Source organism: Chamaea fasciata, unplaced genomic scaffold, assembly GCF_029207755.1.
Source record: "Chamaea fasciata isolate MVZ Bird 193981 ecotype frontalis unplaced genomic scaffold, bChaFas1.0.hap1 SCAF_1, whole genome shotgun sequence".
NCBI lineage: Eukaryota > Metazoa > Chordata > Aves > Passeriformes > Sylviidae > Chamaea > Chamaea fasciata.
In genome coordinates, this window is record NW_027094086.1 from 22,318,680 (window position 1) to 22,345,850 (window position 27,171).

The following is a 27,171-nucleotide window of genomic DNA, read 5'->3' on the forward strand; positions in this document are numbered from 1 at the left end:
TTTATAAAATTTCCCCTTCTTTGCTAGGTCAACAGTTACTGACCGGGGGGTGTGCTCAAAATGATTGGTGGTAGCTCTCTTACAAAAGAGAAGGAAAAAAAAAAGCCCAAACTCTTTTCTTTCATGCTTATCGGGCAGCTGCAATAATTCACATTGTTGTGGCATGGAAGAAGCTGGTACTAGATGTGTTTTTCAACACTTCACAGTGTTGGTCTTTGTTTCTTTATGGTGAAGTTTGTTGGAAATGGACATGTGGGCATCACATGTTCTACAGGGAATTGGAGGAAGCCAATTTGAACTGCTTGCATTTGCCTTAAGTTCAATCATGGTATTTATTTTTCCATGGCACTTACCCAGATTATCCATGCCTCCTGCTTAGCCTGTGTCATTTCCACCCTGGACTAATCTGTTTGTAATAACCTTTTATTCCTGATGTATCTTATAACACAGTACAATTTCCCGGTTTTTTATTCTTGACATATTGCATTAAAACTGGAGATTGAAGTGAGAATTATTGCTCTGTAGGGCTCTAAGAAAAAAGGTGTCATGTGGAGCATGGCAGTCAGATTGGGACCAGTTTTTCAGCCATTGAAAAGACACTTTTCTCTAGAAATTGAGGAGAGGAAAATAGAAAAAACACTCCTGTCTTTCTGTATAGTCACTCTTGCATTTCTTCTCTCCAACAGGTGGTGTTATCTCATTGGTTTCTGTTATTTTCTTTAAGAGTTCACCTATCTTATCTCAGCATTACTGCTTTTAAATTAGACTAGGTTTGTAAAAGTATATGGTTTTCTTATTTTAGTGCTTTTGCTTATCTTTACAAAAGACTTTGAATTAACTTCTAAAAGTCCTTTACCTTTTAAGAACTTTCTGTGAGACACTGTTAATTTGTAACTTGAGTTCTTCTTGCCTGCTGTGTCAAGATAGAGTGAGCTAATGTTTAAAGAATTTAAAATATGGATATTTGATTGTACATCACTGTTCATTATTTTACTACTCTTCACAATCTTGTGGAAGAATGACAGCTGTGGTGTTTTAAGGTGTGTATAATACGTGTTTGCAGTGGGGACCTAAGACACTGATGTGGTATGGCTGTGACAGCAGAGGAATTGGAGAAGCATGTGTTCTCTTACAGGGTTTTCAAAAGAGCTATTGTAAGACCTTTGGCCCTCTCTAGGCTTTAAATTGACTTTTTGTATTTGTTTTATACAGACCTAACTGCAGGCAATGGGTGCAGAGGGGTGGTATTCCTGCCTGTTGCCATGCATTATTAACATCCAGTTCTGCTGGAAGGAGCGTTTAGGTGGTCACATGATGAGCTGCATCAGAAAACTAACCAAGTAACAGGAAGTAGCTTTCAATGATATCCTTAACAGGGTGCTCCAACTACCTGGAGACAAAAATGTGTGGCTGGGACTGGTGGAAGAAATGGCTCATCTGTTTTTGGGCATCAACCAGGTTGACTTAGGTAGTTGCAAAACCAGAGTCTCACTGGCCATCTGTAAATTTATTATGATTAAAACTTAGTAATTACTTAAGGAAACTGAGGAGGTTCTCTGAAATCGACTCTTAAAAATGCTTTGTAAGGGACAAACTGACATTTTTGTAGCTGTCCTACTTGTCCTTTGAGGCTATTTCTGGTTGGGCATATTGGTAAAATTAGGCAGGATTCTAGGCCTTTCATGGCTGAGTGTACCCCCACAAAGTCTTCCTCCTTCTCCACGTCGTTCCTTTCTTCCATCTTTAAATAATAATGCTGTGATACAGCAGAACTTCATAGGGGAGACTTCCAGTGGTCTTCAATTTGGATGCAGCTGAAGGCAAGTTTTGATTCCTAATATATTTGCCTCTGCTACTATTGGTAGCCAAGTTTCAAATAGGTGTTACAACTTTATTCAAGGGAAAGAAAAAAGCACTGTTAACACCAGACTGTATTTGTCTAACAGAAGATAAAGCATGTTGTCTATACAGACTGAGGAAAAAAAAAATCGGTCTCAGGGGAGTTGCTTTCCACATAAATCACCATGAGAAGTACAAGTCCACATTCTAATGGAATATGGAACATTTTTTCCTTGAGTGAGTAGTAGTAGTATGTGGTTCAGCTCTGCTAATACCTGTGCTGCTCTGGGTATTGTATCTTTGGTAGTCTTCATTTTTTGTTCAACAACTTTTCAGGACTGAACTCTATGGAAATGTGACTTACCTAAGGGTTCTTAACAGAGGAAAGCTTTAAATTTTAATTAAATATGCTGCTAATTCAAATTAGTAAACAACCTGTCTATCTGCTCTGATCAAAATGTGAATAATTGCCGTGTGAGGATTGTATGAATTGAAAACCAAAACAGATGAGGCAATGCATTAAAAAAAAAAAAAAGGTGTTGAGTGCTTTTTCATTCAGGATTTATTTTACTTGTCAAAATAAATATATTTACTTATTTATTTTAAATGAACAATCAATTTTTATAGTGTCTGAACAGACCTCTTTACCTGAACTGCTTATGGTGTGGTAAATAATTGCTAAGGTGCAGACCAGGTCCTAACACCCTGTTCATGATTTGGTTCCTTTCAACAAAGCTTCTGGAATAAGATGATAAATGTTGGGCAAATTAAAATGAGTGATTGTATACATTTGAATTTGCGTATCTCTGCGTGTTTCCAATTTTTGTGAGCAAATACCTGAGATCCTACCTAAATGAAATATTTGCGTAGATTTTGCTAGAGTCTTAGTATCTAGATAATAGATGTACTGATCACCTGGTTAATTGCTGTAATTGTAACAACAATTGGACTTGGTAGCTTATTTCATCAGCTATTATTCTCTAATAATAGAATACTATTATAGAATATGAAAATGAAAGCATGTTTTCTATGGGTTGTTATATGTACCTTAATGTGAGGAGATATATTTCTAAATATTCTGGAATACAATTAAGGCAACTGTTAACTATTACAGGATTGGCATTTTTACTAGATAAAAAGAGAGTTTTTAGGTACTTGGTAACTGTGTCAGCTTGACATTACTTTTTATTGTGGTTGAGTTATTTTTAGCAGTGAATTGAAAACTAAATAAAGGGCAAATTGTGGATCTGTAGAAAAATCATTGTCTGTCCAAGTTGCACTTCTGGCTCTTGGGCAAACTGCTCACAGAAGTGCAGAGATCCTGCTCTGTAGATTTTTTTAAATTCTTTTTTAATTTCAAAGTGTGTGTGGTTCTCCAAACTTAAAGCGACGATTTATGATTTTAGTTAAAATATGTTTGGTGTTCACTTATATATGTCAGGTGATTGCAAGTGTTTGCTTCTTTAGGCTCATATTCTTTGTGGAAATGCTAGTCATAGATACAGATACAGACACAGTACCCTTTGAACGTAACTTCTTTTTAAATATGCAATGCCGGCAGGATTAATGCAGGCAGTGAATTTCAGAAAGATTTAATTTGCTTATTTGTTTGTGATCAGCCCTCCTATGGACTTGATGTAGAAGCGTAGGGGAAAAATTCTCATGAGTGAGGAAGTCAACCCAGGGAAATGCTCCAGGGGTATAATCTAGTTTCTTGTGATACAGAAGTATAATTTCTTTCAGTCTTCCAGTGTGCCTAGCATAGAATTTTAATGAAAATTCTTTTGACACGGCTTAGTCAAAATATATAAATGGACTAGAAAGAAATGGTATGTGAGTTGTCTCAGACACTGAAGACAAGTTTAGAGGTATCTGGTTGCAAAACATATGAAATATAACATGTGATATTTTATTTATTTCCTTAAATTGCTATCTAGTTCATTGCTTGACTTTACCAGACTCAATGACATGTATTGAGCCTCCTAGAGATTGATGTGTCAGGCATGGCAACATCCAGTTTCCAAGACCGGACAGCTTGCTATGCAAAGGGATAGTATGTTTAACATCAGCCCATTTTATGTGAAAGAGGAGATTTGTAATACCACTGTGAAAGCAAGATAGGAAAAATACCATTTGTTCTCTGGCAAAACTTCAAGGATAGTAAAAAGTTTCTCCCTTCCAGGGCAAGGAACTTTTCAAAGAGGTTCTGCCACATGGCTTCCCAAACAAAGGATTGATAGATCTCTCTGGTTTGTTGAACTCTTTAATGATATGATATTGATTTGCATTGATTTGCTGTGAAAACACTAGATTATTTGAGGTGTGTTCATGATTAAATTGGAGGATGACAGCATCCTATTCCTGTTCACATTAAAGCTTTTCAAAAAGTCTACAGTCTGATGTATGTAATTGTTGTCTTCCTGTAGGTATTGCTTTATTTACCCTCCTTTTTCTTGCATCTCTCTATCTTGCTTTTTCTTTCAGTGAAGAGATGGCTTGAAAGTTCATGTAACAAAACTGTTAATACAGTTGCAATATAAATAAAGTGCAGTTAAAAGTTATAGAACAGTTACAGAATCTAGCATACCTATTTGACAATGGCCTAGAGAGTGCATCATCACTCCTTCACATCACTAGAATTTTCTTTTATGTCACTAGAAGTTCTGGAAGTGGAATAAATGTTTATTGCTGCTAGAAGTATAAATGCTTTACATTTTTAAATCATGTCGGTTTTGCTGGTGCATATATGTGCAAAAAGGAAATGTTAATCTGTCATGTGTAATAAAGTAGCAGAAACTGAGAATATTTGAAATTTGTACTGGAACTGGAGTTTAATTTGAATTAAATGGAAAACATTTATTGCATGCTTCTAAATGAGGATTTAATTAAAATTAAATTAGTGCATCTTTTTAGACTTACCCCTGAATAGGAAACTTGAGACATGCTTCAGTTGATGGTTGGTTTTCTCTGACTTTGATTAATCACTTTAAAAGTAAGTGGAAGATCAGTACAGTAATTTCATAATTATACACAAGTGAGTTAACTTGAAACTTTTAACTAAAATAACTGTAAAGGGAGTTTGATCTTGGTTTGTTTCCTGTAATGCTGTGCATCTTCTGTGAGTGATTCAGATTCTTAGAAGTGCTCATCTGAAAAAAGGACCATTACCATGATGCTATGTATTTATTTACAAGATCCTTCAGTGGTAGATGTTGGACCTGGGAAAATTATTTTTCAAAGATGCTGGAACAGTAAACAGAGGTTGAATGAAGCCATGAAATGAATGGAAATATTCTGGATGACTTAAGTGAGCACTGGCTGGAGCCCTATGCCTGTGAGCATTGTTAAAGATTATTTGATGGAACTGCTCATGAGGATAAAGCCAGGAATGTGTTTGGCAGGCCTGGCGTGGCCCGGGTTAACGCTGTCCTCTGTGGCTGAGCTGGCTGCTTTCTCCTGGGCAAACCTTAAAAGCAAACAACCTGCCACCAGAAAGCTTGTTCAGAAGTTTTAAATTGCTGTAGGTTTGCTCTTTTGTGATGTCAATAGTACCATAAACACAGATCAGAGTGCAAAGCAAAATTATTTTGCAACTTGAAGATCTCAAGAAAATTTTATTTGAAATAGAAAATGTGTAGTAAATATCAAGATTAATTAAATCTAAAATGACAGCTTTAACATGACAAGACTTTTTAATTAATGAGCTTTACAACCATTGTTATTTGAAAAAAATAACGACTTTCTGTCATTTGTACATGTCATATGCCGAATTTATTCAGTTTCTGTTTAACTTCCACTATGGATGTAGAAAATAATTCCGCAAGGTGTTTATGCACAGATTTAGGAGAATTTATTTTATTAGCAATTCTGTAATACCTTGCAGATATTGTCAAGTATACCACATATTTTAAAATTTTTAAGTGAAGAGCTATACATATTAGCAACAAATATACTTCAATTTCTTTTTATTTCTATTACCTTTCAAGTTTTAGAATTAGCACTAAATATACATGGTTAATTTTTATTCAGAGTCTGGCGGTTAGCTTCTTTAAAAGGGAGGGAATCTGTATATTGCTTTTAATTGAAATGTTTGTTTGAATTTTTGTATACAACTAATGTCTTTTTAAGCCCAAAAAGAACTCGGTAAACAATTTTAAGAGATTCTTGGAAACTTGAATTAGTGTTTATTTATTGAAGTGAATTCTGTATGTTCATTTTTTTCTTAAATATGTTTTCTGTCAGCATAGCTAGCTGACCTGGAGGAAGTGCTTTAGAGACTTGACTGTTGTATTGCCAAATTCTTAGCACATTATTACAAGTTTTAAAAGCAGAAGTGTATTTACTTGGATTTTAGTTAAAGTGATACTTGATTTTTTAACATGTGGGAGAAAACCGCAATCAAATTAGGAGGAAAATATTAAGCTTCTGTTGCTACTTACCAGAAGGTTTTTATATGCTGTGAGCCTATACTGGTTGTTTACTTCGTAAAGAATCTAAAAATTTGCTTAGATTGGGAGGAGGATAAAATTTGGAATGAAGAAAGCTTATTAAGACTGCATGTACCCTGTTTCTGTCATGGTATTGTATTGCCTTAAAATGTACACTAGGTAATTTTTAAAGAGGATGATGCATATTTAATGAAGAAATTTATTTATTTAAAAGGAAGGGTTGCCAATCAGTCTAAATTTGCTTCAGTTAAAACTTGATGGTCTAAAGACAACTTATAATCCTTTTCTTGTTATAAAAGTATTGTCAAATTTGTAGTAGTATCAGTTAAGTTTATGGAAACTTTGTTTTAAGGTGGTTTAAAATAGAAGTAAATCTTTAATTTGTGTTTGATGGCACCTGTTTTCGTTTTGTTTCCCTGGCAACACCAGTGGTATCAAAAATTGCCTGTGGACCACCCTGGTTTTAGAGAAGAATGAAATCAGCCTGGCTCAGCCTTTGATTTTACTGACTAAATACTTAGGCAAAGCTTTAGTATGCAGTCAGTACTTTGCAAACTGACTGAAATGATTTGGGTATACAATTTGTGATTTTTATTTTTTTATTAGAATTTTCTATTCTAATGCCAGTTTATATTGTTTTATGTCTCAAAAAGTGTATTTGAAAGCTGTAATAACTATCTGCAGAATAGTAAAAAATCATAGTATTTAGATAACACAATCTGTCTGCTTTTAAAGCTGTATGGATCCAAAGTTTTCTTCCAGATGTAAATTTGCATTCCCATGGGAAACAAGGCAACATGAGTGTTTCATCCAGATTCTACTTTTGTCTGTGCTTCTTTACTGTGTCTGAGAATTCACCTTATGAAAACTGCATATATGGTGTTCCAGACGCCACAAATCTTAATGTGTTATCAGTTTGTGTTTCAGAAACACAAACATGAGCATAATTCTTCCAAATACTGCTTATCATTACATACTTGCCTGAAAAAGTGTGCTTTACTTACAGAAGCCTTGTCTGCTGTGAGGAGCTCCTCCTCTGAGCTCCATGCTATACATGTTGATGATTAAAAAAAGAAAAAAGTTGCCGTTCTGATGGAGCAGTTCAGATTTATCGTGATAATTACAGGAACATTGGACAGTCTGAGAAGTTTAGGGTGTCATACATTTTCCATTCTCCCCCAGAAACTTAGAATAATTTTGGAAGACAATGAAGTGATCTGTTCCCAGGAAAGAGAGTACCTCTGATGGAGTTCATGGGTACCTGTGGTGCAGTACTTCACAGTGTCCTGGTGCTGGGACTGGAGGCATTAGAGATGGCAGCCCAGTATTTTCTCTACTGCTGCTCCTTTTCTCATGCTGTGAGAACGTAAAACAGGTAGCACCAGCCAGCACAAGATTTATTGGCAAACTGACATGCATGTGTTGGAACAGTCATCTGTTTCAGGCGGGATGTTTCTTAAGAAATGTAATATTTATGAACTTTAACCTGGGACAGAGGGCACATCTACAGCGGGCAGGTACATCCAGATACAAGTGAACTTTGCCTGTACTGCCCCCCTTTCAGTTTTCTCCAGGAATTTCTCTCTGTGTGTGTAGTGTAAATGTCTTGCTTTTTGTTTGTTTCTCTGAGTAGTATGACTAATTTGTGCAAGCTATATTTTTTGATATTTAGAAGTGGCTCGCATTTGATTCTTGGTGGTGAAAATGAGCATATGCAAGTTCCTAATTTGTAAAACATGCTGTTCTTAAACAGTCAAAATAATTAAATTATTTAGAGAGGTCGACACAGATTTTCTTAGAACTTGATCCTTCTAGCAGTCGTGTGAATTGTCATGTATAAATTGTGACTGTGGAGCAAGTGATTGCATTGCCACTTGCTTGGTGTGAAGATATGTGGAGTGTGCAGTAGCTGGAAGGTTCTTTCCAAACCGGAAATACTACAGTAAGCTGGTGTGCTAGAGAAAGGTCTTACTGCTGTAGGCCTGTGTGAAGAGTAGGACAGGCTAAAAGCCAGAGGACTTGTCTGTCTGTCTGTCTGTCTCTCTGGGTGTTGAAAAGTTGGTGGGTGCTCCCTCTGTCAGCTGTGCTGTCTGATGGCAGGACATGACATGGCTCCAGGTCAGGAGCAGTGCTCTGTCGTGCCTCTGTACCCAAAGTGATGTACCGGGCCTCTGAGCTTGTTTCCATATTTACCCCTCTCCCTGTGAAAGATGCCTTCTGTTCCAGGCTGTAATTCATAACCTTTAGTACAGAATTCATTCACAGAGCCTGGACTGAGTGTGGACACAGAAGTGCATTTCACCAAGTGTCTACATCATATGCTGCAGGATTTCTGCTGCTGGCTTGTTGACTTTGTGCATGTTCAGGTTAGATTAAGATTTAGTTCGGCATTAAATTAGCTGATGCAAAATTTAGCCTATTAGTTTTTTAAAAAATTAACCTACTACAGGAGAAGAGTGTATTCTTTTGCAGTGTTTCTGATCTAGCATTATGATTCCTAAAGCTGCTTTAGTGTTGCCTGAAATAAGCTTTAGTAAAAATCAACTAGATTAGCATGCCCATAATATAAGAGTTTGTTCTTGACCCCTTAGTACTTGATCCTTTCCTTATAGAAGTCAATGGATATAATGTTCATTTTCTTGAGCCATTAAGTCATATATGTCTTCCAAGTATTGTTTCATGCACTGAGCATGTTCTTTTCCTACTGCCTTTTAATAGTCCACTTAGGATGTTACCTTGATTCCTTACCTGTATTCAGAAAGTAAAAACACAGTAGCTCAGCTTTCTTTCACACCAGGGGAACTTTTTTTCCATAAAATTAACCTTTAATGTTAACAGAGGAAGAAGGTCAATCCTGAACGTCATAATTACATTTGTAGCACATTTAATTAACAACATTTGTCAGAAGACTCATGAGTCTATGTGAGTAGAGGAAGACTGCCAAACCTGGCGTTGACACAGGAACTTTTTTTTTGCCTTTTGTAACATAACTTTGATTAAAAGATGCTCTTGATGCATGTTGCCAAAGTAAATAAATTTTACACTCCAGAATTTCAACAATTGACAAAAGTCTCCACCTTTATTGGTTTCCTTTGACAGTTACATTTATAAAATAGCCTCTCAGAGTGACTTCAAAGGCAGTAAACTGGATTACTCGAGGCCAAGACATCAAATCTGGAGCTAAAAACAAGCACTGAAAATACCTTTCTTTCTGTTTAAACTGGAGAATTGTTACCTAAGCTGGGCTGCTGTAGTGTACACACAAGGTGATTTGACTTCTGCATTATTCCCTTCTCTAGCTTTTTTTTTTTGCTCTCATAATAGGAATCAAAAACTATCATAATTTCATGATTTCTATATCCAAGTGGGCTTTAATTTAAAAAATGTATTTAATTATTTATCTGTCTTTCACTACTTATTAATAAACATCTGGGAAATTTTAGTATTATGTTTGTAAGAATTCTACTAGACTTTTGATGTTGAAGTGGGAGCTTTTGGTTGCTGTTGAGGCTTCAGAATTCATTGACAAATTCATCTGTAAGGGAAATTTGTTTAACAGAGTAAAACATTATGTTTCTAATGCCTTTGCATTTCAGATGGTGATGGTTTAAATTATGACACCAGCCCTGTGCCTTAGGGCTTGCAATTCTGTAACTTTTTTCAGATGCATCAACTAAGCATTGCCTAATTTGTTATGAAATTGAAAGAAAAGTTGTTCAATAATTCTTACTAAGTTGTGCTGCTACCATCTGTTTCTGATGAAATACTGGTAATATGATAAGAATTGAAAGAATTGTGTGATTACTGGTTTCCAATAACCATTCCAGTGATGGTCAACCAAAGACGGCTTTTCTTTCACTGAAGAGAGTAATTTCTGTGTATGGGGTGTTAAGTCCAAATGGCAGAGAAAGCTAATGCTGGTGGGGTGCTATGCAAAAGTAAGGTGTGTTGGTTTTGGATGCTGTTCTTCACAGAACCTCTGGCAAATTTAGGAGTTATGTTATATATTTTCTCTAATTAAATTTATCAGTAAGTGTATTTATAATTTACCTAATGAAATTATTGAATATTCTCTAAAAAAATGAAGATGGCTACTCATTACAGGCAATTTAAATATGTATGCTTGGCTTTTTTATTTTTAATCAGTGCTTTTAATACCTAAACAGTGGTTCTCAAAAAAAAAAAAAAAGTCATTTGGCAGGTAAAGGGATCTGTTCTAGAAGTGGAAGGTTCTAAATGACCCTGTTTTGAGCCAGAGTAATGGTTGGCTGGTCCCCTACCGTAAGTTAAAACTAAATTGTGAAGCTTAGTCTGAGTTGTTTAGGTCAGGCAAGATGTACTTTGTCTTTTTTTTCCCCTTATTTCCAAATGAATTTTCATCTCTTCCATGTCCTTTCTTGCCCCTGATGCTTTGGCCAAGCAAAGGAGAGCTCTCCAGCATGCAAGCAGAGAAAAGGTAAGTCAAGTCACAGGAGTGAAGCTTGGCAAAGTCTCCTTGAGAGGTTGGAGTTCTGTTTCACACAGAAGATGAGAACCCAGCTATGGCAATCCCTTCAGTGGGGGACCCTCTGCTTTCAGATTTTTCAGTAGTAGTAGTTCAGTTGTATTTTGTTGTCTCTGCACACCAACTTCTTAAAGAAAAAATACAGTTACTTTAAGTTCAGGGTGTGCATCTGGGTAGTTAATGGATGTGACTGATATCCTTGAAGAATTCACCATTCCTTAACTGCTGTACTTTGTGCTCATGTAACCTAGGGTTATGCTTCATCTCCAATACAAACAGCCTTGCTAGGGAAATACAGGCAAGTCTTGCTCAGAAGCAGAGCAATAAGTTTTAAAAACTTGCATCTAGGTGATAGTAAGGAGCCTTAGTATTTTCAGGCAAAAATGAGCATTGTGTTCTTTGTGTTTTTTTCCCATGGTTACAAGCTACTTCCAGACATGTGGAAACTCACCTCCATTCAATCAAGGTGAAGAAAACAACAATTTTTTATTGTTACTGGGTTTTTTAAAATATCTATATCTATGGAGTAAGTTCTTTGAGAGGAATATATATGTATATATAAAATTCATAAACATATCTCAGTATCTGTAAACAAAGTGCTTATTTTTTATATGCAGGAATATATATTTATGGATTTATCTCTCAAAGAACTCTGTATAGATACACAGGCACAGACAGAGAGAGGAGTTTTACATTCTATGTATCTACATATAATGCATCCCTGTTACAAGGGGATGTTTTCAGTCAGGCAGAAAATGAGTATTTGGTTAAATTTTTTTAATCTTCATTTTTAATAACATTTGGAAGGCATTGTTTTTTCAGCAGCTTGCATGATGTCTTCTTGGTGACCTTATGAGTACAAATTGTTGGTTTCTGTAATGCCCTTCACAAAATGTTTATGCTTAAGAGCTCCAGTGAACTTAAAACTGCATCTGATACTAAACCGAGACACTGTCAGTTTTACTGCCAAGAGTGGATGCCCAAGTAATGCTTAACTACTGTGTAGAAAATGAGTTTTCCTGCACATTTTCAACCTCAATTGGATGTCAGATCGATCCTTTGGAGTGGAATTAGGCAGAGCGTCTGGTAAATCATCCTGTATTTATCTGTACTGATGGGCAGATACACATAAAAACTTTCAATCATTGGCTGTTTTTAAATGAAAAACGTAATTACAGGCATTGAATCTCTGAAGGAGATTATCAGGATAAATGATCCTGAATTTATCCTATCTGCTGCTGTTTTTAAAATGAACTTCTTAGTTTAACATGTGCTTGAATTTTAGCTCAAGCAATTGACTTTTCTCTTTACATGATTGTCTTCTAAATCATTACCTGTATCAGTCTAACATAGGCAGTACAGCCCCAGCAGTCTGTAACAGGTATGTTCATACTCCCTCTATTTTTCTGTGTAAAGGAAAAGTGGAACAGTCTCACATCTCCCTTTCTTTTCATATGTCAGCTGATATAGGCTTGATTGTGGAGTTTGCTACTGCTTAAAATAAAGGCTTGTTAAAAATAAGTGAATAATTTCTTCAAGTGAGTGCTCTTTATCCTGGTTGGGTAGCTTGTTTAATCATCCTGATGCCATTCCTAGTTATGTTTTTGTGTTCGCTTTAACTTATGAAGGCTGATTTCCTTCTTCAGTTGGCGTATCCATTTATGGACAAAGAAGATAATTCACTAGACATGGGGCTTGGTGGTCTTGGTTATGCAGTGCCTGGGGCTCTGCTACAGGAAAGGCCATTTGGAGTGTGCTGTGCTGTGCTGCTTTCGAGTCATCGTTTCAGTGCATCACCCCACATAGTCCTTTGGAAGTAGCCAAGAGAAAATGCAGGAGGAATGCTTAAGATACCACCCTCTGCACTTTCTGGTGTTGCTGTGTGTTCTAGGGAAACCTTTACTTTATGACTTGCATTTGGTGCTTTCAGGTTGAGTCTTCTGTCTTCAGGCAGCATGCCCAGCCTTTCTCTACCTGAAGTTTGAGCCAATAGTCTTCAGCAGCTTTCCAGCCTTTGCTGTTTTCCAAATCAGTGACTCTCATTTCTGATTTGAAATAGGTTTGAGTGCACTGTGCAGTCTGGTATTCAGCTATTTAAGTATGTAGGGTTGCAGAGACGAGACATAAGCTCTAAATACAGTGATAGAGGAAAGAGTGTTCCTGAAATACATGGCACTCTTAATGCAAAGTCTTACGGTGGCCCTGTTTTATATTTGCATATTGCTTTGGCCTGGATGAGTGGACTGTATGTCTGGAATTTGCATTCACCCTGTGCTAGCTCATTCCCGACTTGGAGAATCTGTCTGAGACTCTGGTTGCCTGGTATAGCTTCAGTCCTTGTCCTGTTCTAGCAGCGATGACATCTACCTCTCACCATTCACATCAGAAACTTCAGACACAAGAGCTCCTCTGTGGCCTGAGGACACTATGTACGGATGACCAAGAGGAGTGATACTGTGAGAGGGATTGCTTTTTCCCTGGTGAGGATCAGTCTCCTGAGAAAGAAAGAAGTCAGATGAAGTTCAAGTCCCTGTGGAGATCTTTGTTCCTTAAGCTCAATAGTGCAATATTTGTCAGGAATAGTTTCTGACACTTTTCAGGAGAACATGGGTCTGGAACAATGCTTCAAAAGTTACCATTTGAGATAGGGGACTTCCAAAGGAGGTCTTTTTGCCTTGGAAATCCATAGGAAATAATGATCCTTTGTATTTCGTACCAAGCTTTTTCTTTAGGATTTTTGTAACTTGTGTTAGTTCTCCATTTTTGGTCTTCCATGAGGAACTTTTAACTCTGTTCTGCTCTATTTGAGTGGTAGCAACCCTGTTCAGCTAGGAAACGTTCTGTAGCATACTGGAGGTATTCAAAAACTGTCTGGACACAGCATCTGCCTCTGGGTGGTTCTGCTTGTTTGGGAGGATTGAGCAAGATTAACTCCAGAGGTCCCTTCAAATATCAACCATTCTGTGACTGTGGTGTCTCTCAGAAATTCTTGAATCTGTAGTAATTTCCTTCAACCTGCACCTTTTAATAGAGTCTTCCTTATTGTTTACCTTGGATCTGAGGAGGAATGCAGGAGTTTGATGAACTTCGTGACTCCGTGCAGGCTTTAATAGGAATTAGGGTATTATTATCTTATGCTGGGATTCTACCAGCTGATACTCTTTGAATTGTATGTGTCCTTCAGCTAACATAGATGTCATTCATGCTTTGTTTTTCTACTTCCTTAGGAATATTTCTTGCCTAAGAGAGCAAGAGCTTTCTAGATACTCTTATCTCAGGCTGGATAGAGGAATTTCTGTGAAGCTGCTTGAGTGGAATGAATACACACAATAAGAGCAAGAGAGAGATGCAAGTTCTTCACCATTTCCAGTGTACCTTTCTCAGATCTGCAAAGCCTTCACTTGATAGTTGCATACATATGTTATAAAGTATCCTGCTAATCAAAGGCTGTTCAAGCAAGATGAATCTTGAAGATGCTTTTTGGGATGCTTCTTGTGAACTACGTGGTTTACTCAGTGCATAGTTATCGTATTGCTGGAGGAGCCAGGAGTAGGATTGCTAACATATCATTTGAGGAGAGAGGAAAAGCCATTTACATGTAACTGTATATGGCTGCCGTGTCTTGAAGAGCCTTTGCATTTAGAAATCCATTCCGCTGTCTGCCCTGAGGTATTTTGTATAAACTGGGGACAAGCTGCTAGGAATTAAGGGTATGATATGGCCCATTTCTACAATGTCAGCATTTCTAGTCACTGCTTCAACTATTGCTATATTGTTTGCATACTTGAGTGATTGCAACAGCCCCATTGCTAAACTGTAATTTTTTCAGCAATATAGGCTATAAATTTTTGTTGCCTAAACAGTTTGGGAAGGAATGTTATTTCTGTGTGTACCTATAGTAACAGGGCTTTGCATTCACTTGTTTGTTTTTCTCTGCAGTGTCAGTCATTGTAGAAAGGCTATGATACATGCCTTCAAATGGAACAAAATGCAGTAGGTTAAACGAGACCCTAACAAAGAATGTAGAAAATATGATTAGTAAGTGTTTGGACAGGGCAGTAAAACAGAGACTACAGACCCAACCCCAACACTTAGGATTTTTTTTTTAAGTGTTCAAGGCTAAATAATGTGGGAATCTTCACTCCAGATGCTTGCTATTTTTTCATCTTTTCTCTTCAGGTTTGCTTATTATTTGATTTAAGCAAAGAAAAATAGATGCAAGACTAGTTCATGTTGTTGCAGATCTTTTTCCAGTGTCTCTATATCTTTCTCGCCTCCAAAATATCTTATGCTATGAATTTTTTTTCTTGATTATGAAGAATTTTTCTCTTCTATGTCCTCGATATCCTGTAGAGTGATACCATACTCATACAACTAAGCAGTTTATCTGCATGATTTCCTGCAGGGTGTGCAATTCCTGTAGGTTGTGCAGTATTTTGAAGGTAACCAAGTCTAACAGACATCTAATTAGCATTGGATGCCATTAGTGTAATGCATTTTAATTAATCTGTTATGTTGTGCATATTTTCTCTGTTGGGTGAAATTTGTTGAAAGTGTAGCAGATATACTGGGAGGAATTAGAGGTGGATATAAACCTTAAGATGATAAAGTAATAACTAACTTGTATAATTCAGTGAATAATGAGGCTACTACTTTATAATGCATTACATTTTATTTTAGCAATTGATAATAGTGCTTTAGAGGTGGATAACTTCTGGGGAAAAACAAGATGCCAAGTCCAGACAGATATGATTAGAATGAATATTACTGACTGAATTGCAGTCAGGTACACTAAGTCTAAACTGATGTTTTATTTAATAGCATAGTTCTTACCTACTATTTTATAGCTAGTATTTTTGTGAAAAGAGAATCAGCCCTTGATCACAACTAGAGCGTTAAGAAAGACGCATTGTTTATTTCTTTCTTGGAGATAAGCTTGAGGTTTTTCCTACTCCTCTGGAACTAGTTTCTCTGCATTTTCAGTAAAGGTTATTGTATAGCTAATTACATATCAGTTCAGGTTGATTTGAGAATACAAATGTTGTTGCAGAAATAGAAGAGGCTTATTTTTAGTGCTCACTGAATCTAGGGTGCTACATTTTTCTTTTTTACTATGGTATGTTTAAATGAGCGGGCTTGAAAAGGTTAGTTAGCCACTGGGGATATTAAAAATAAAGTGGAAGCTAAATTGTTTGTACTACTTAGAGTATTAAAAATGTATATATTTAAACTATGTAGAGAAAGAGGAAACAAAAACTTTGAATCTGTTTGTATCTATCACCCCAGGGTGGAAAGAGATGACTTTCAAATTAGTACATTTCAATATGAGAAATCTAGAAGGCATGCAGAAAAAAAAAGGTAGTTTTTAGCTTCAGTTTTGTGTTTGATGTTAGTCAAAATGTAATTCAAGCAATTGTGTTCTGTAGCCACTGTATGACCTACCCAGCGGCAATCAGCCCCCGCCTTTAAAAAAAAAAAAAAGAAAGAAGCCAATTGGCCTGTGTTTAGCTAACTAAATGTCATCTGGATTCAGTAAAATGCAAGTGACCTGCATTGAATTAGTATAATTGTAATACAAACAGAGCATCTCATAGTTTTGGTCTTATACAGGAAAAGAGAAAGTTTGAGAGATTTTTCAGTTTGATAAATAAAACTGGAGATACAGAGTTAACTTTGGCTCACAGTTAATTTTATTTTTTACTGTCTCTTAAAGAAAATACATGGCATCTGAATCTTATGTGTACATTTTCTCTTTGGAACATTTTCTGGTTTTGGAAGAATCTTCCTGAGGATGTGTGTCATCTCAGTTATTGTATCACGAGCAATTATTACCAATTCCAGTTTCCTCAGACACAATACCATTTCAGATTTCAAATTTTTTTAAAAAAATTATTTACCTAGCCTGTCCTGAATTTGGTATATTGCTTTATCTCTGTCATGTGATAGGATTGCTTTTGGATTACATGATGTAGTTCATATTTTTCACACCCTGTTCCAGGGAACAATGCTTATACCTGCCAAGCTGACACAGTGCCTTGAAGAACTGAAGCATCAGTTCAGGCAGTGTATTTGAATTTTGGCTCTGACTGTGATCTTGTAGTTGTATTATTCAGTTTGGTTTAAAAGGAGTATTAGTTTTTTAAAATGTAAGACTAGTGTCATTGTGTAAGTAATACTATGCCTTGGTTGTACGTCTCTTTTCGTTTGAACATTCAAATGTCCAGTTTTCACTTTGTAATGCCTCCCACTGCATCATGGTCTATGGAACAGAAAAAACAGTTTTACTGTAGCAATTACATTTCCTTACAGGAAAGAATGTGGCTATTACACTAATCTAGCTATGAAATTTTAAGGGTCTGCAATATAAATGACATGTATTTGAAACTAGTAGGGAGAATACTGGAAACATTAGCAAGGACAGTAGCACTATTTTTTGTATGTACCTGGTAGCTGGGAAAGCAGCACCATCGAGTCTTGTATTCTCTCAGTACCTTGCAAGTCAGTGGAGCAGAAACCAGGAGAGGTTTTCATTCTTTGCTTGAAGTAGACAGTGCTTTAAGATGTAAGAACTCAATTACTCTTTCATAGACTACTCAAAATCTGTAATTAATTAGTTGTTTTCATTGTGTCATTAGGATGTTGGCATTTAATGTCTGGAATTTTGTGATCTGTCAATTTAATTTTAGTTCCTAGTTTGCACACTGCGGGTGAATGAGTTGTTCTGCTTTGTGCTGGTGGTCGGCTTTAGCTGTCAGCTGTTCATCTGCTGCCATTGTAAAAGGTGAAGTAGGAAGCAGCAAACACTGTTGAAAGGCACTGTTCTTTTGTGTTTCGTGTTTCTTGTGTTAAACAGCATGGTCATTCTGTTTCTGCACCTAGGCTGACCAAACATGATAATCCTCTTCTTTTTTTTTTTTTTTTTTTTTTTTTTTAACTTTATTGTTAAAGTTAATTTTACGTGAGCCCAGGGCAAATGGGAAGGTGGTGGTGGTGAAAAAGATCTTCAAAACACATGCCCAAATTTTGATCATGAAGTTCTGAAACTGTGTTTGTCTGTATATTTTTTTTAGAATGAAACAAGTCCTGTGACTTCTTGCGTAGTTTATTGGCAACTTTCCTACAATGTAACCTGAATATTCCTTGTTAAAATTTAAACTCATTAGCTCCTCTTTGGTTCTTTATAGACTTTGTCCCTCTTTGAAGTGGCATTTAACACGTCAGGGACTGTTACCGTATCTCTTACTGTAGTCACCTACTCTTTAGACTGAGCAATCTTAATTTGTTCAATCTTTTCTTGCAGAGTATGTTTTTTTAAATATCTAAGCATTGTAGTTACTCTGTTTCAAACCATCACATCTCTGAAAGTTTGATCCCTGAAACTGAACAAAAAACTGCTGCTGGAGGTCTAACATAACCCAAATAAAGCAGAACTACTACATATTTCTCGAATGCCTTCTTTCATTACTACTGTCTGTGCTTATGTCAGAGATTTCACATTTAATGTCCAGTGAGTTTACTGCAGCTTTTTCTCACAAATATAAGTTACTCACTTCTTGATTCTTCTAGTAAATATAGTTGCCAATGCAGTTGTTCCACTTCATGTCTCATTGAATGTTAGTATGTCTCTGGACGTAATCATTGCCTCATTTTCTCAGAAACTGCAGAAAATACTGTGGGAAGAAGAGAAAACATTTTTTTATTAAAGTAAGCTCTGTTATTGCAGTTTTCTTGAAGGGAAAGTAAGTTCCGTATTTGGGTAAAAACTTGGAACCTTCTAGGCATTATGCATATGAATTTTCAAGATAGTACTGAATCAGGAGTAAAACTTACTATGGTGAAAGAAGACTAAATTAATCACAAGATTACTCCCTGGATTCTGTCATACACTGTGCACTTTCTGAACCATTTCTTTGTTCTGTAACTGATTACAAAGTATTTCAGTGCCAAAAAAAGAAAAAGTTGTTCAGTTTCAAGTTCATGTTCTTGATCTCATGTGTTCTGTGAAGGGAGGGGTAGCAGTGATTATGTGATAGCAGGATGCTTCTGTCTTAGAGGTACCAATATTCACGAAGGCATCTTTTGATTCCTGGCCACCTGTGTGGCTGGGAGATATCCTTTAGGCAGTGAGTTGCCTAGCTCTTGAGCGAGGATCTGTCATAATGTGTAATTTAGTCTGAGAGACTCTTTAAGTGTTGAAGTTCTCTGTGGGTTTGAATAGAATTGGCCTGAAGTGGCCCCATCTCTGTTACAGTGATTTGATTGCCTCACAAAGAAGAGATGTTGCTCATCACTATCAGAAGGAAGTTTTCTCCTATGCAACAGTGTTTAAAAACACTTGTTTTTCCAAGTCTGTGTCAAGTAAAAAAATCACTTAGAAGTTTAAACCACCATAACAGATACTTCTTTCTAAACTAAAGGTAGTTTAATATCTGTGTATTTTTTCCTGTCTCAACTCCCTTACTCACAAACACCTCCTTCCCTCAAAGAAAAAAACCCAAAACCCTTAAAAACCCCACATTTCCATGCATGCAATACACCCTTCTTTCTCCTGGTAAATGAATCTTGCTCACCCAGTGCTGAAATTGAGGGTACTTTTCAGAATAAGAATAATGAAGTAAATTTCAGCTCATTTAGGTTTTCCTTTTGGTGAATGAAATTATTAGAAATACTGTCGTATGTCCTGTGCTGCAGTTCCTTTCAGCTGTTTGAAACTTTTGTTTTTTTGTAAGACTTGCTGAGTTTCACTGTCTTGTTTTCCACTAGTTCTTGGATTTCTTTAAGTCATAGGGTTTTTTAATATTGTTTATGGCCAAGCACACTAAAAATTTGTAGACTTGTAATTATTGTGGATGTGAACTTTTAGTACAACCTTTCAATAAAATGTTAAATACTTATTCTTTTTATTCTTCCTAGTGCCTATAAGGGGTTATTTGCAATTAGGTATTTTCATCTGAAAATTCCTGTATATGTCAGTTAAAGTTCAAAACTAATAGCTGACTGGGTAGTTTAAGCACAAAATCTTGAGTAGCCTGAAATTACTTTTGTTTTCACTTGAAAAAATTCACTTCTCTAAAACACTTGCCCCCCACACTCCAAAAGACCCCCAGGGAAACAATGAAAAACCTCTGTGAAGCCAAAGAGGGGTTCAAAGGGTTCCTGAGATCGCAGATTTTTCCATGCTTTATTTTTCGTTTCTACAGACTTCAAAAAGGCATTTGTTGCCCTGCTTTCAAGGATCTAATTTGAAGGAGGGAAAAATTTTGAGGAGCAAGTTGCTGGCTGTCTTTTTTCTGTTGAAATGTCACTGACATCAATGACTTGCACCTTGCAGATGAAATGGGAACTTGAAGGTTCCATCCCTAAACTAAAAGAACGATGTTCAGTTGAATGGCAGAATTCAGGAACATTTTGTGTTGAAGAGCTAGGTTCAGGAAATGAAAATAGCCCTACTGAATTGGACAGTGAAACTGAAACTGTTCCATTTCAGAATAGAAGATGGAAAGTTGGGACAAGATAATAGTAAAAAACGACAGGCGAAAGTAATGAAGAGTTCTGCAAATATTATTTAAATATATTAGAAGAAAACCTGGAGAAATATTGATAGGTCTGCTGGGCTTGAAGGGAGAAGGAGGAAGCAAGCACAAGGAGGTCAGTGCAGATAAACAAAGTTCTTTCTTTACATACAACTCCATTAAGTCATTTGTTCAGTAGCTTTCAGATATCTTTGGACAGTACAAGTGATGGGTTATAAGAGTTCAAGAAGCTTTGAAAAATGAAAAAAAAAGAAAAGGATAAACTTGTAAATTAATTAACTGGCAGTAAGGCAGCATGGTGAGATGATAGTTCTGGGAAAAGATTGGTGGTAATAAATAGTTTTGTAACTCGTCTGACAAAATGGTTTGATAATAAAAAGGCATATATGCAGATGCATGATCCTTTTAGCTGAGTTAGCAGGGGGAACTTACTCTTTGTCTTGATAATTGCCTAGCAGCCAGCACAATAAATTCTGTCCTTTAAATATCCCAGTGGAGGATATGGTAGTTCGGAAATGGGATGGGATTTAAAAATCAGTTTTCTAAGTAAGTGTGTTTAAAACCAGTTATGAAGGACCCCAGACTGAATGAACTTGTGGCCTTAGAACGCTAACTTGTTCGAGCTGTTGTCACATGACAAATAATCTGTAATATTCTTCTGAAATTTAAAGCAATTTTTTAGAATCAAAGAATATATCAATTTGGAAAGGACCCATCAGTCCAATTCCCACCTTAGCAGGAAGAGTAAATTCAGAGGTGAATCTCAAGGCAATGTTCCGTTGCGTGGCGTTGCTAACAAGGCAAGGGTTTATTCTTTTATATAGATTTGCAATTGTACTACTATTGCAAAATGTTTGAGATCGGTATCTTTACATTCTTGACCTGTTGTAATGCTGTCAGAATGTTATGAGCTTACTAGCAATAATAACTATACAGGTCAATGTAAACAGCTTATCTTTCAGTAACCCATCTTTGCTGTTAATCTTGAGAATAGTCTTTCCATTATGTATCTCTTCTCTGTGTTTATTACTTTATATCTTAAGTGAATCATACTTTGATTTGATTATCAAAGGTCATTATTCCAGAGGGAAGCATTTGACAGTGAATGGCTGTTAAGCCACTGGTAAGAGTTGTGGTTTGTTTTATTTAGTTTGTTTCTTTTTCCCCTATGGTGTTTTATTTTATTTTTCAAGTGCTCGTGATGTTAATATATGTAATTTTATAATAAAGTAATTTAAATGTAATTTTTAACTTATGTTGTATTGTGTAGGTGGTTTAATCAGTGGCCATTACTAAAAACTATAAAAGTGAGCACAGTAGAGTTGGATGTTAAATGTCACACATATTTCCCCTCGTTTGGATGAAAAATTTTATCCAGAAAAAATTTGTCCTGAACTTCTCTGAAGTAAAGGTTCACGTATCCCTTCCTGCATTTAATCTTGTGTTGATAGTTCTAGTAAGAATCAGCTTGGATCAGGTATGTGATAGACGTCTGATGGAACCAGAGCTGTTTATAGTTCTGCACAAAAGGTGTGAGTACACTAGATGATCTTCATCAACATCTGTGTTTGCAGATGGAAGGAAGAAGCAGTGATTTTTAGGGTGCTTCTATCAAATCTATTATCTACTACAAAGCAGACTATGAACTGACTTTCTTGACTTTAAACACAAGAGATGTCGTTCAGTATCTCTGTTTTTCACTGTGTTCCAATATTGAAGTTCTGAATTAATAAAAATGAAACAAACAGAAAAAACCCAAAAAAACCACACCAAGAAAACATGCTTAACAAAGCAAATCCAGTGTAGAACCTGCTAGTATTTCATCCTTCTCCATGCTGATGTTTTATTTTTAGGCAGCTGATGAGTTGTGTAACTGATTAATCAATGGTATTTTAGTATTCTTTTTGAAGGCTATTCAAGAAAGGAGGGAGGTTTTATGACATGTATCAATCACAAAGAAGAGAAAAACGTGTCTTTCAGGTGTTTCTTTGTTTCCAAAGTTATTAAAATTTTACAGTACTCAGTATTTAAGTCTGCTAGACTTAAATAGGTTTTTGTACTCTGAAATGTGTTACTGAGTTAAATGTGTTTTGGTGTTTGTTTCCTACAGTGGATTGCTAAACTAAGTGGTATAAATTGTGGTTCCGAAAACTGTGAAGTCACAAACTGATGTCATGTATCATTATCTGTTTATAAAAAAGCTTTTCTCTGTGGATTTTAGCAATGCAGCTTCGCAGCATGAAAACAGTTTAGAAATCTTTGTTGTCCTCTTCAGTAGCATTTATGATACTGGGTAGATTTTCTGCTTTTTATTACAAGTAACTTATTTCAGCTAAGTAATAGAGATAAGTTATTCAAGGAACTAAAAGCCAGAAGATGTGGTACCTCTACAAAATTGCTGTTGATTACTTTATTTCACACAGCCCACGAACACATTAAGATATATTACCCTGACTGACAAGAAGAATGAGCTGCAGGGATTTACTGATTAGGAATTTCCATGTGTGGTATATGAGGATCTCATTTTTCTTTGGCGTTTCCTAATTCATCACCATCACCATAATTCCATTTTCACGCCAATAAAATTGTCTGTAAAAGAACCTTCGTAGAAAAAAACCCCCATGTTTTCAGCCTGAACTTAATTTAAAATACTAGGCCCTTTAAGAATAATAAAAAGAAAATCCTGGGCTGGCTTATGCAGTTCTGCTCTCATTTGAGACCTGGTTCTCAGTCTGGTATTCAGCTTAGTTGTAACTGCTGGTGATTGAGCAGGGAAGTGTACCGGGCAACAGGTATGGTAGAAACTGTCTTGGATTGTCCAGTGCCCCATTCAGAAGTGGCCCCAAAAGCTGCCCTGGATGATTTTATCTTCCCCCCAACTTTTGTTATATATATAATCTGCCTTGAATTCTGGTTTCACTGCAAGGTGAAGGATTTGCCTCAGATCAATGTGTGAAAGATGATTCAAAGTAGAATTGGGCTCAAGGTTCAGAGGGGGAAGGGCCAGTTCAGGACAAATTTGGAATGAGCTGTATATTACAGGCAAGTGAAGATAAACACAAATAAAGCTGATCCTTCTTGTATCTTTAGAGATTTCTTTCTCTTTCTAAAGATGGTTGAATGGTTAGAACTGAAGACTGAGTCACACAATCTAATTCTTTGGTTGTCTACTCCATGTGTTACGGGTATAAATCGGGTAAGATTTGTCAGTCTGTCTCAGAAATGTAAGGCAATGTGGAAGGTGATGTTGATGGTGGGAGAGAGAAAAGAATCAGCCCAGCTCTTTTGTGTGTCAGAGCCTGTCCCCTCTCTTAAGTAATTTCCTCCTTCCACTTCTTGCAGTTGGAACTGCTAGTTCAGCCCATGTAATTGGGTGGATAGTAGCTTATATTTGGTGTTTCTTGTAAGCACCATTTGCCTGACACTGGCTGTATGAGCACTGTCCTCAGCCCCACTGTGAGAGCTACACTAAAACAAATAGCTGTGAGAAACTTTGGAGAAAAATACAAGTGGAGTGGAGGTAAAAAAAAATACTACACATCGTAGTTTAGGAAAACACAGGGACTGGAGAAACCTGAGGGAAGATGAAAGAAGCATGAAAAAACCCAAGTATTTCTGCTTCCATTGGCACCCAGAGTGTATGAAATAGCTTAGTTTTGTTTTAAAATAATATATAGTTATTTTAGGATTGAGAGGACCTTTTTGACAAGGAGTGGAAGCAAAAATGAGGAATAAGTTCCTGTTAGATAAGTGTTTTGTTTTTATTCCTGGAGATTTGGGGCTAGCTTTATAATTCTCCAGTGACTGCTTTGCAAGCCTCTTGGAAGGAAACAAGGCAGTTGAAAGCTAAATCACAGACTATTTTGAAAGAGGAAAGGAGCTTAACTTTTCTGCAGAGAAATACACAAGCCAAAATTAGGTAGTTGAGAGGGAAGATGGAATGGAAAACCAGAATTTTTAGGTTGGTTAACAGAATGGAGTGATGGGAGCTGGAGAGAGAGGTACTTGCTAGCAAGTGCATGGCATAATTACCAAGTTGGACTAAACATTTGGAATAAGTAATTTCTATGCGTTTTCTTGTATTACAAAATGTGCCTAATTTTTCTTTTTGGCTAATACAGCTCATGTGACATAGTAGGATTTAAAAAAGCCTACAGCTTAAGCACTACATAGATATACATATTTCTGAAGTAGGTATTTTCAACGAATGTGCAAAGCATAAGTGTGGATTTAAAACTCTAATACTTGAATATCTCCTTTTGTGGCTGTTGTTGCCTGGCATAAAAGAATGATTCATGAATTCCCTTTCTTCTCGTTGTCCTTTGTGAATGACTAAGAAGTCAGTTCTTTGCTGTGATTCTTAACTGCTGTGTATTTGATGGAAATAATTGGCCAAGGCAAACATTTTTCCTAGAACTGTGGAGCTGAGTAGGACTCTGTAACTTATCTTTGCTTACCTGTGGGGAAAGAGGTCAATGTTTATGATCAAACGGGAGGTACCCATTTTGACACCACATAAACAGAAGTTGGTAGTCTTCTGTTACAGCTGTGTGTTTTCAATAGCTACTGCAGAGTGGGCTGTTAAGAGCAGCTGAAGATAAGATCAAAAGTCATCAGTTCAAAGTTCAGAAGAGATCATTAATTTCAAGGACAGAAACAGCTGAATTTGTTAGCCGCTGCATTTTGCCAGAAGCACTTCACTTGTACTGACAATTAATCTTGCATTACAAGTGAAGTAGATAAGGCCCGTTATTGAGTGCCATGTTTCCTATCTGAGTCCATATACTTGTTTGGCATGGCTGACCACTGAAAATATAAAGCTGCTGTTGCAGCATACATTTTTATTAAACAAAATGGCAAGTTTTGTAAATATTGAGGTATTTGAACTATTCATTACTGAAATAATTTTTCATTAAAATGTTAGTAAACGATTTTCCCATCATTTTGCATGGATTCCACTTCCTTCAGAATATGAAAAGAATTTTCTAATGAGGATTTGAGTGAGTTCAACCAGCTTTCAAGGCCAGTCAGACTTCTTTAGAAGCTATGGATAAAACCTCACTTAAGTTCTTTCTACCTTCTGCCTATGTTTCTGACATAGGCTGAAGCTTCTATTGCTTCTAATATGTTAAAAGTGTGCAGAATCAGTTTTTTCCCCCTTTCTCAGTTTGTATTTCTGCTTATGCTTGTAGAAAAAAAAATGAAGAACTTTTATTCCCTTTGAGTTTGGAAAATATGGTTGAATTGAACCTGGGTTTAGAAGAAAATAATAGCCTTTTGTTCTTGTCAATAGACCTGGTTCTGAATAATGTGTTGCTGTCATGTGTAGTTCTTATGCAATGATATTGGATGCATTTATTACATACAAAAGTTCAAAATTTTTCATTATTTTGCAGTAGTCTGTCAGAGTTGTATGGCTTTTTATTCCCTCTGCTACAAGTGTGTATTTTTAATTAGAGGAAACATGAAAATAATCATATTAAAAATGGCACAATATATATTATCTTAAATAGGACAAACTTTGTTTTTTATGTAGAATGAATATTTTTTGTCAGTTGAAAAATCTGTCTGCATATTGTTCTCAACAGAAGAAATTTCTTGTATATAGGTAAAAGAGTGCATTTTCAGTTTCATGTAAGTTCTCAGTACTGTAAGGCTAGTTACTTGATTATTATATTTGTGTCATCTTTTAGTTTTACCTTAGGTCTTTTAGCATATGTATCTAAATCTTACTTGGACAAGCAAGTTTTAAAGCTCCATCTGATGAATTATGAGTGTAAAAGGAAATAGCAATCTTCCCAAATTTCCTAAGCAGTTCTCAAATAAAACTAAATTCACTTAAGAAAGGAGAAGGTGAGCTTGGCTGTTCACAGCAACTTTATATGTGTGTTTAAACAAGCAGTGCTGTCATTTCTGCTAAGAATTCTGAAAGAATATAATCATCTCTTCAGACAGATGAACAGCAGTAGATAAAATAAGGAGTCTTATGCTCAATGGAGTATAGTTTAAGTAGAGAAAATCTAATGGGAAGTAGTTACATTAGTAGCAGATGGATTTGCTTTCTGAATCTTGATCTGAGTAGAAATCCTTGCATACTTAAAATTTGTCTTCCAGATCCTTAGCCTGATAAGAAATGTGGATAAAGCAATTTCTTTTTTTTTTTTTTTTTTTAACTTGGCTTCAGCTGCTGTGGTGATGTGTTTAGACTTGCTATTGTTTGATTTTTATCTAGGCTATTTTTATGATTCCTACAAATCCCCCTCCAACCTTCCGGAAGCCAGAGCTCTGGTCTGATGAATTCACAGATTTTGTGAAGAAATGCTTAGTGAAAAATCCTGAACAAAGAGCTACAGCAACCCAGCTGCTACAGGTCAGTATTTCAGTTACTGAGGAAAACACATTTTATGTTTGGTTTTTTGTTTTTTGGTTTTTTTTTTTTTCTTTCCTCAAACCTAAAATGTTGTGAAGTCTTGTAAGGGAAAATCTTATTTTAACTGTTATTATGCCTTATTTCTTTTTCACTTTGTAGTCTTTTCTCTGTCAGCTCCTGTATCTCTGCCCCCATTTTATTTCTCTTTCTGCTTTGAAAAATTCATTGCTCATTAAATATTTTAGGGCTGGTTCTTGTTATTAAAATGGGATCCTTGCTTTGTGGTTAGAGGCCCTCAATAGAGATATCAGGATTTAGACAAGTGTTTAGTAAAAGAATTGAGCCAGGTTACGCCTCTGTGTGGACCACACATGGGGTATATTCAGCCTTTCCTTCTGGTCGTGTCAGATTGAGCAGGCAGGTGGCTCTGTGTCCTAGAAAGATCTGATGCAGATGGGCTCAGTATCATGCTCAGGA

General features: G+C 36.3%; 1 protein-coding gene across 1 annotated transcript in view; it reads left to right on the forward strand.

Annotated features, from left to right (window-relative positions):
• Positions 1-27,171, forward strand: part of STK3 (serine/threonine kinase 3) — a 126,777-nt gene that overhangs the window by 29,030 nt on the left and 70,576 nt on the right. The window contains exon 7 of the mRNA XM_066178052.1: positions 26,557-26,694. Coding sequence (XP_066034149.1) covers positions 26,557-26,694 — 138 coding nt within the window. The remainder of the gene's footprint in view (positions 1-26,556; positions 26,695-27,171) is intronic.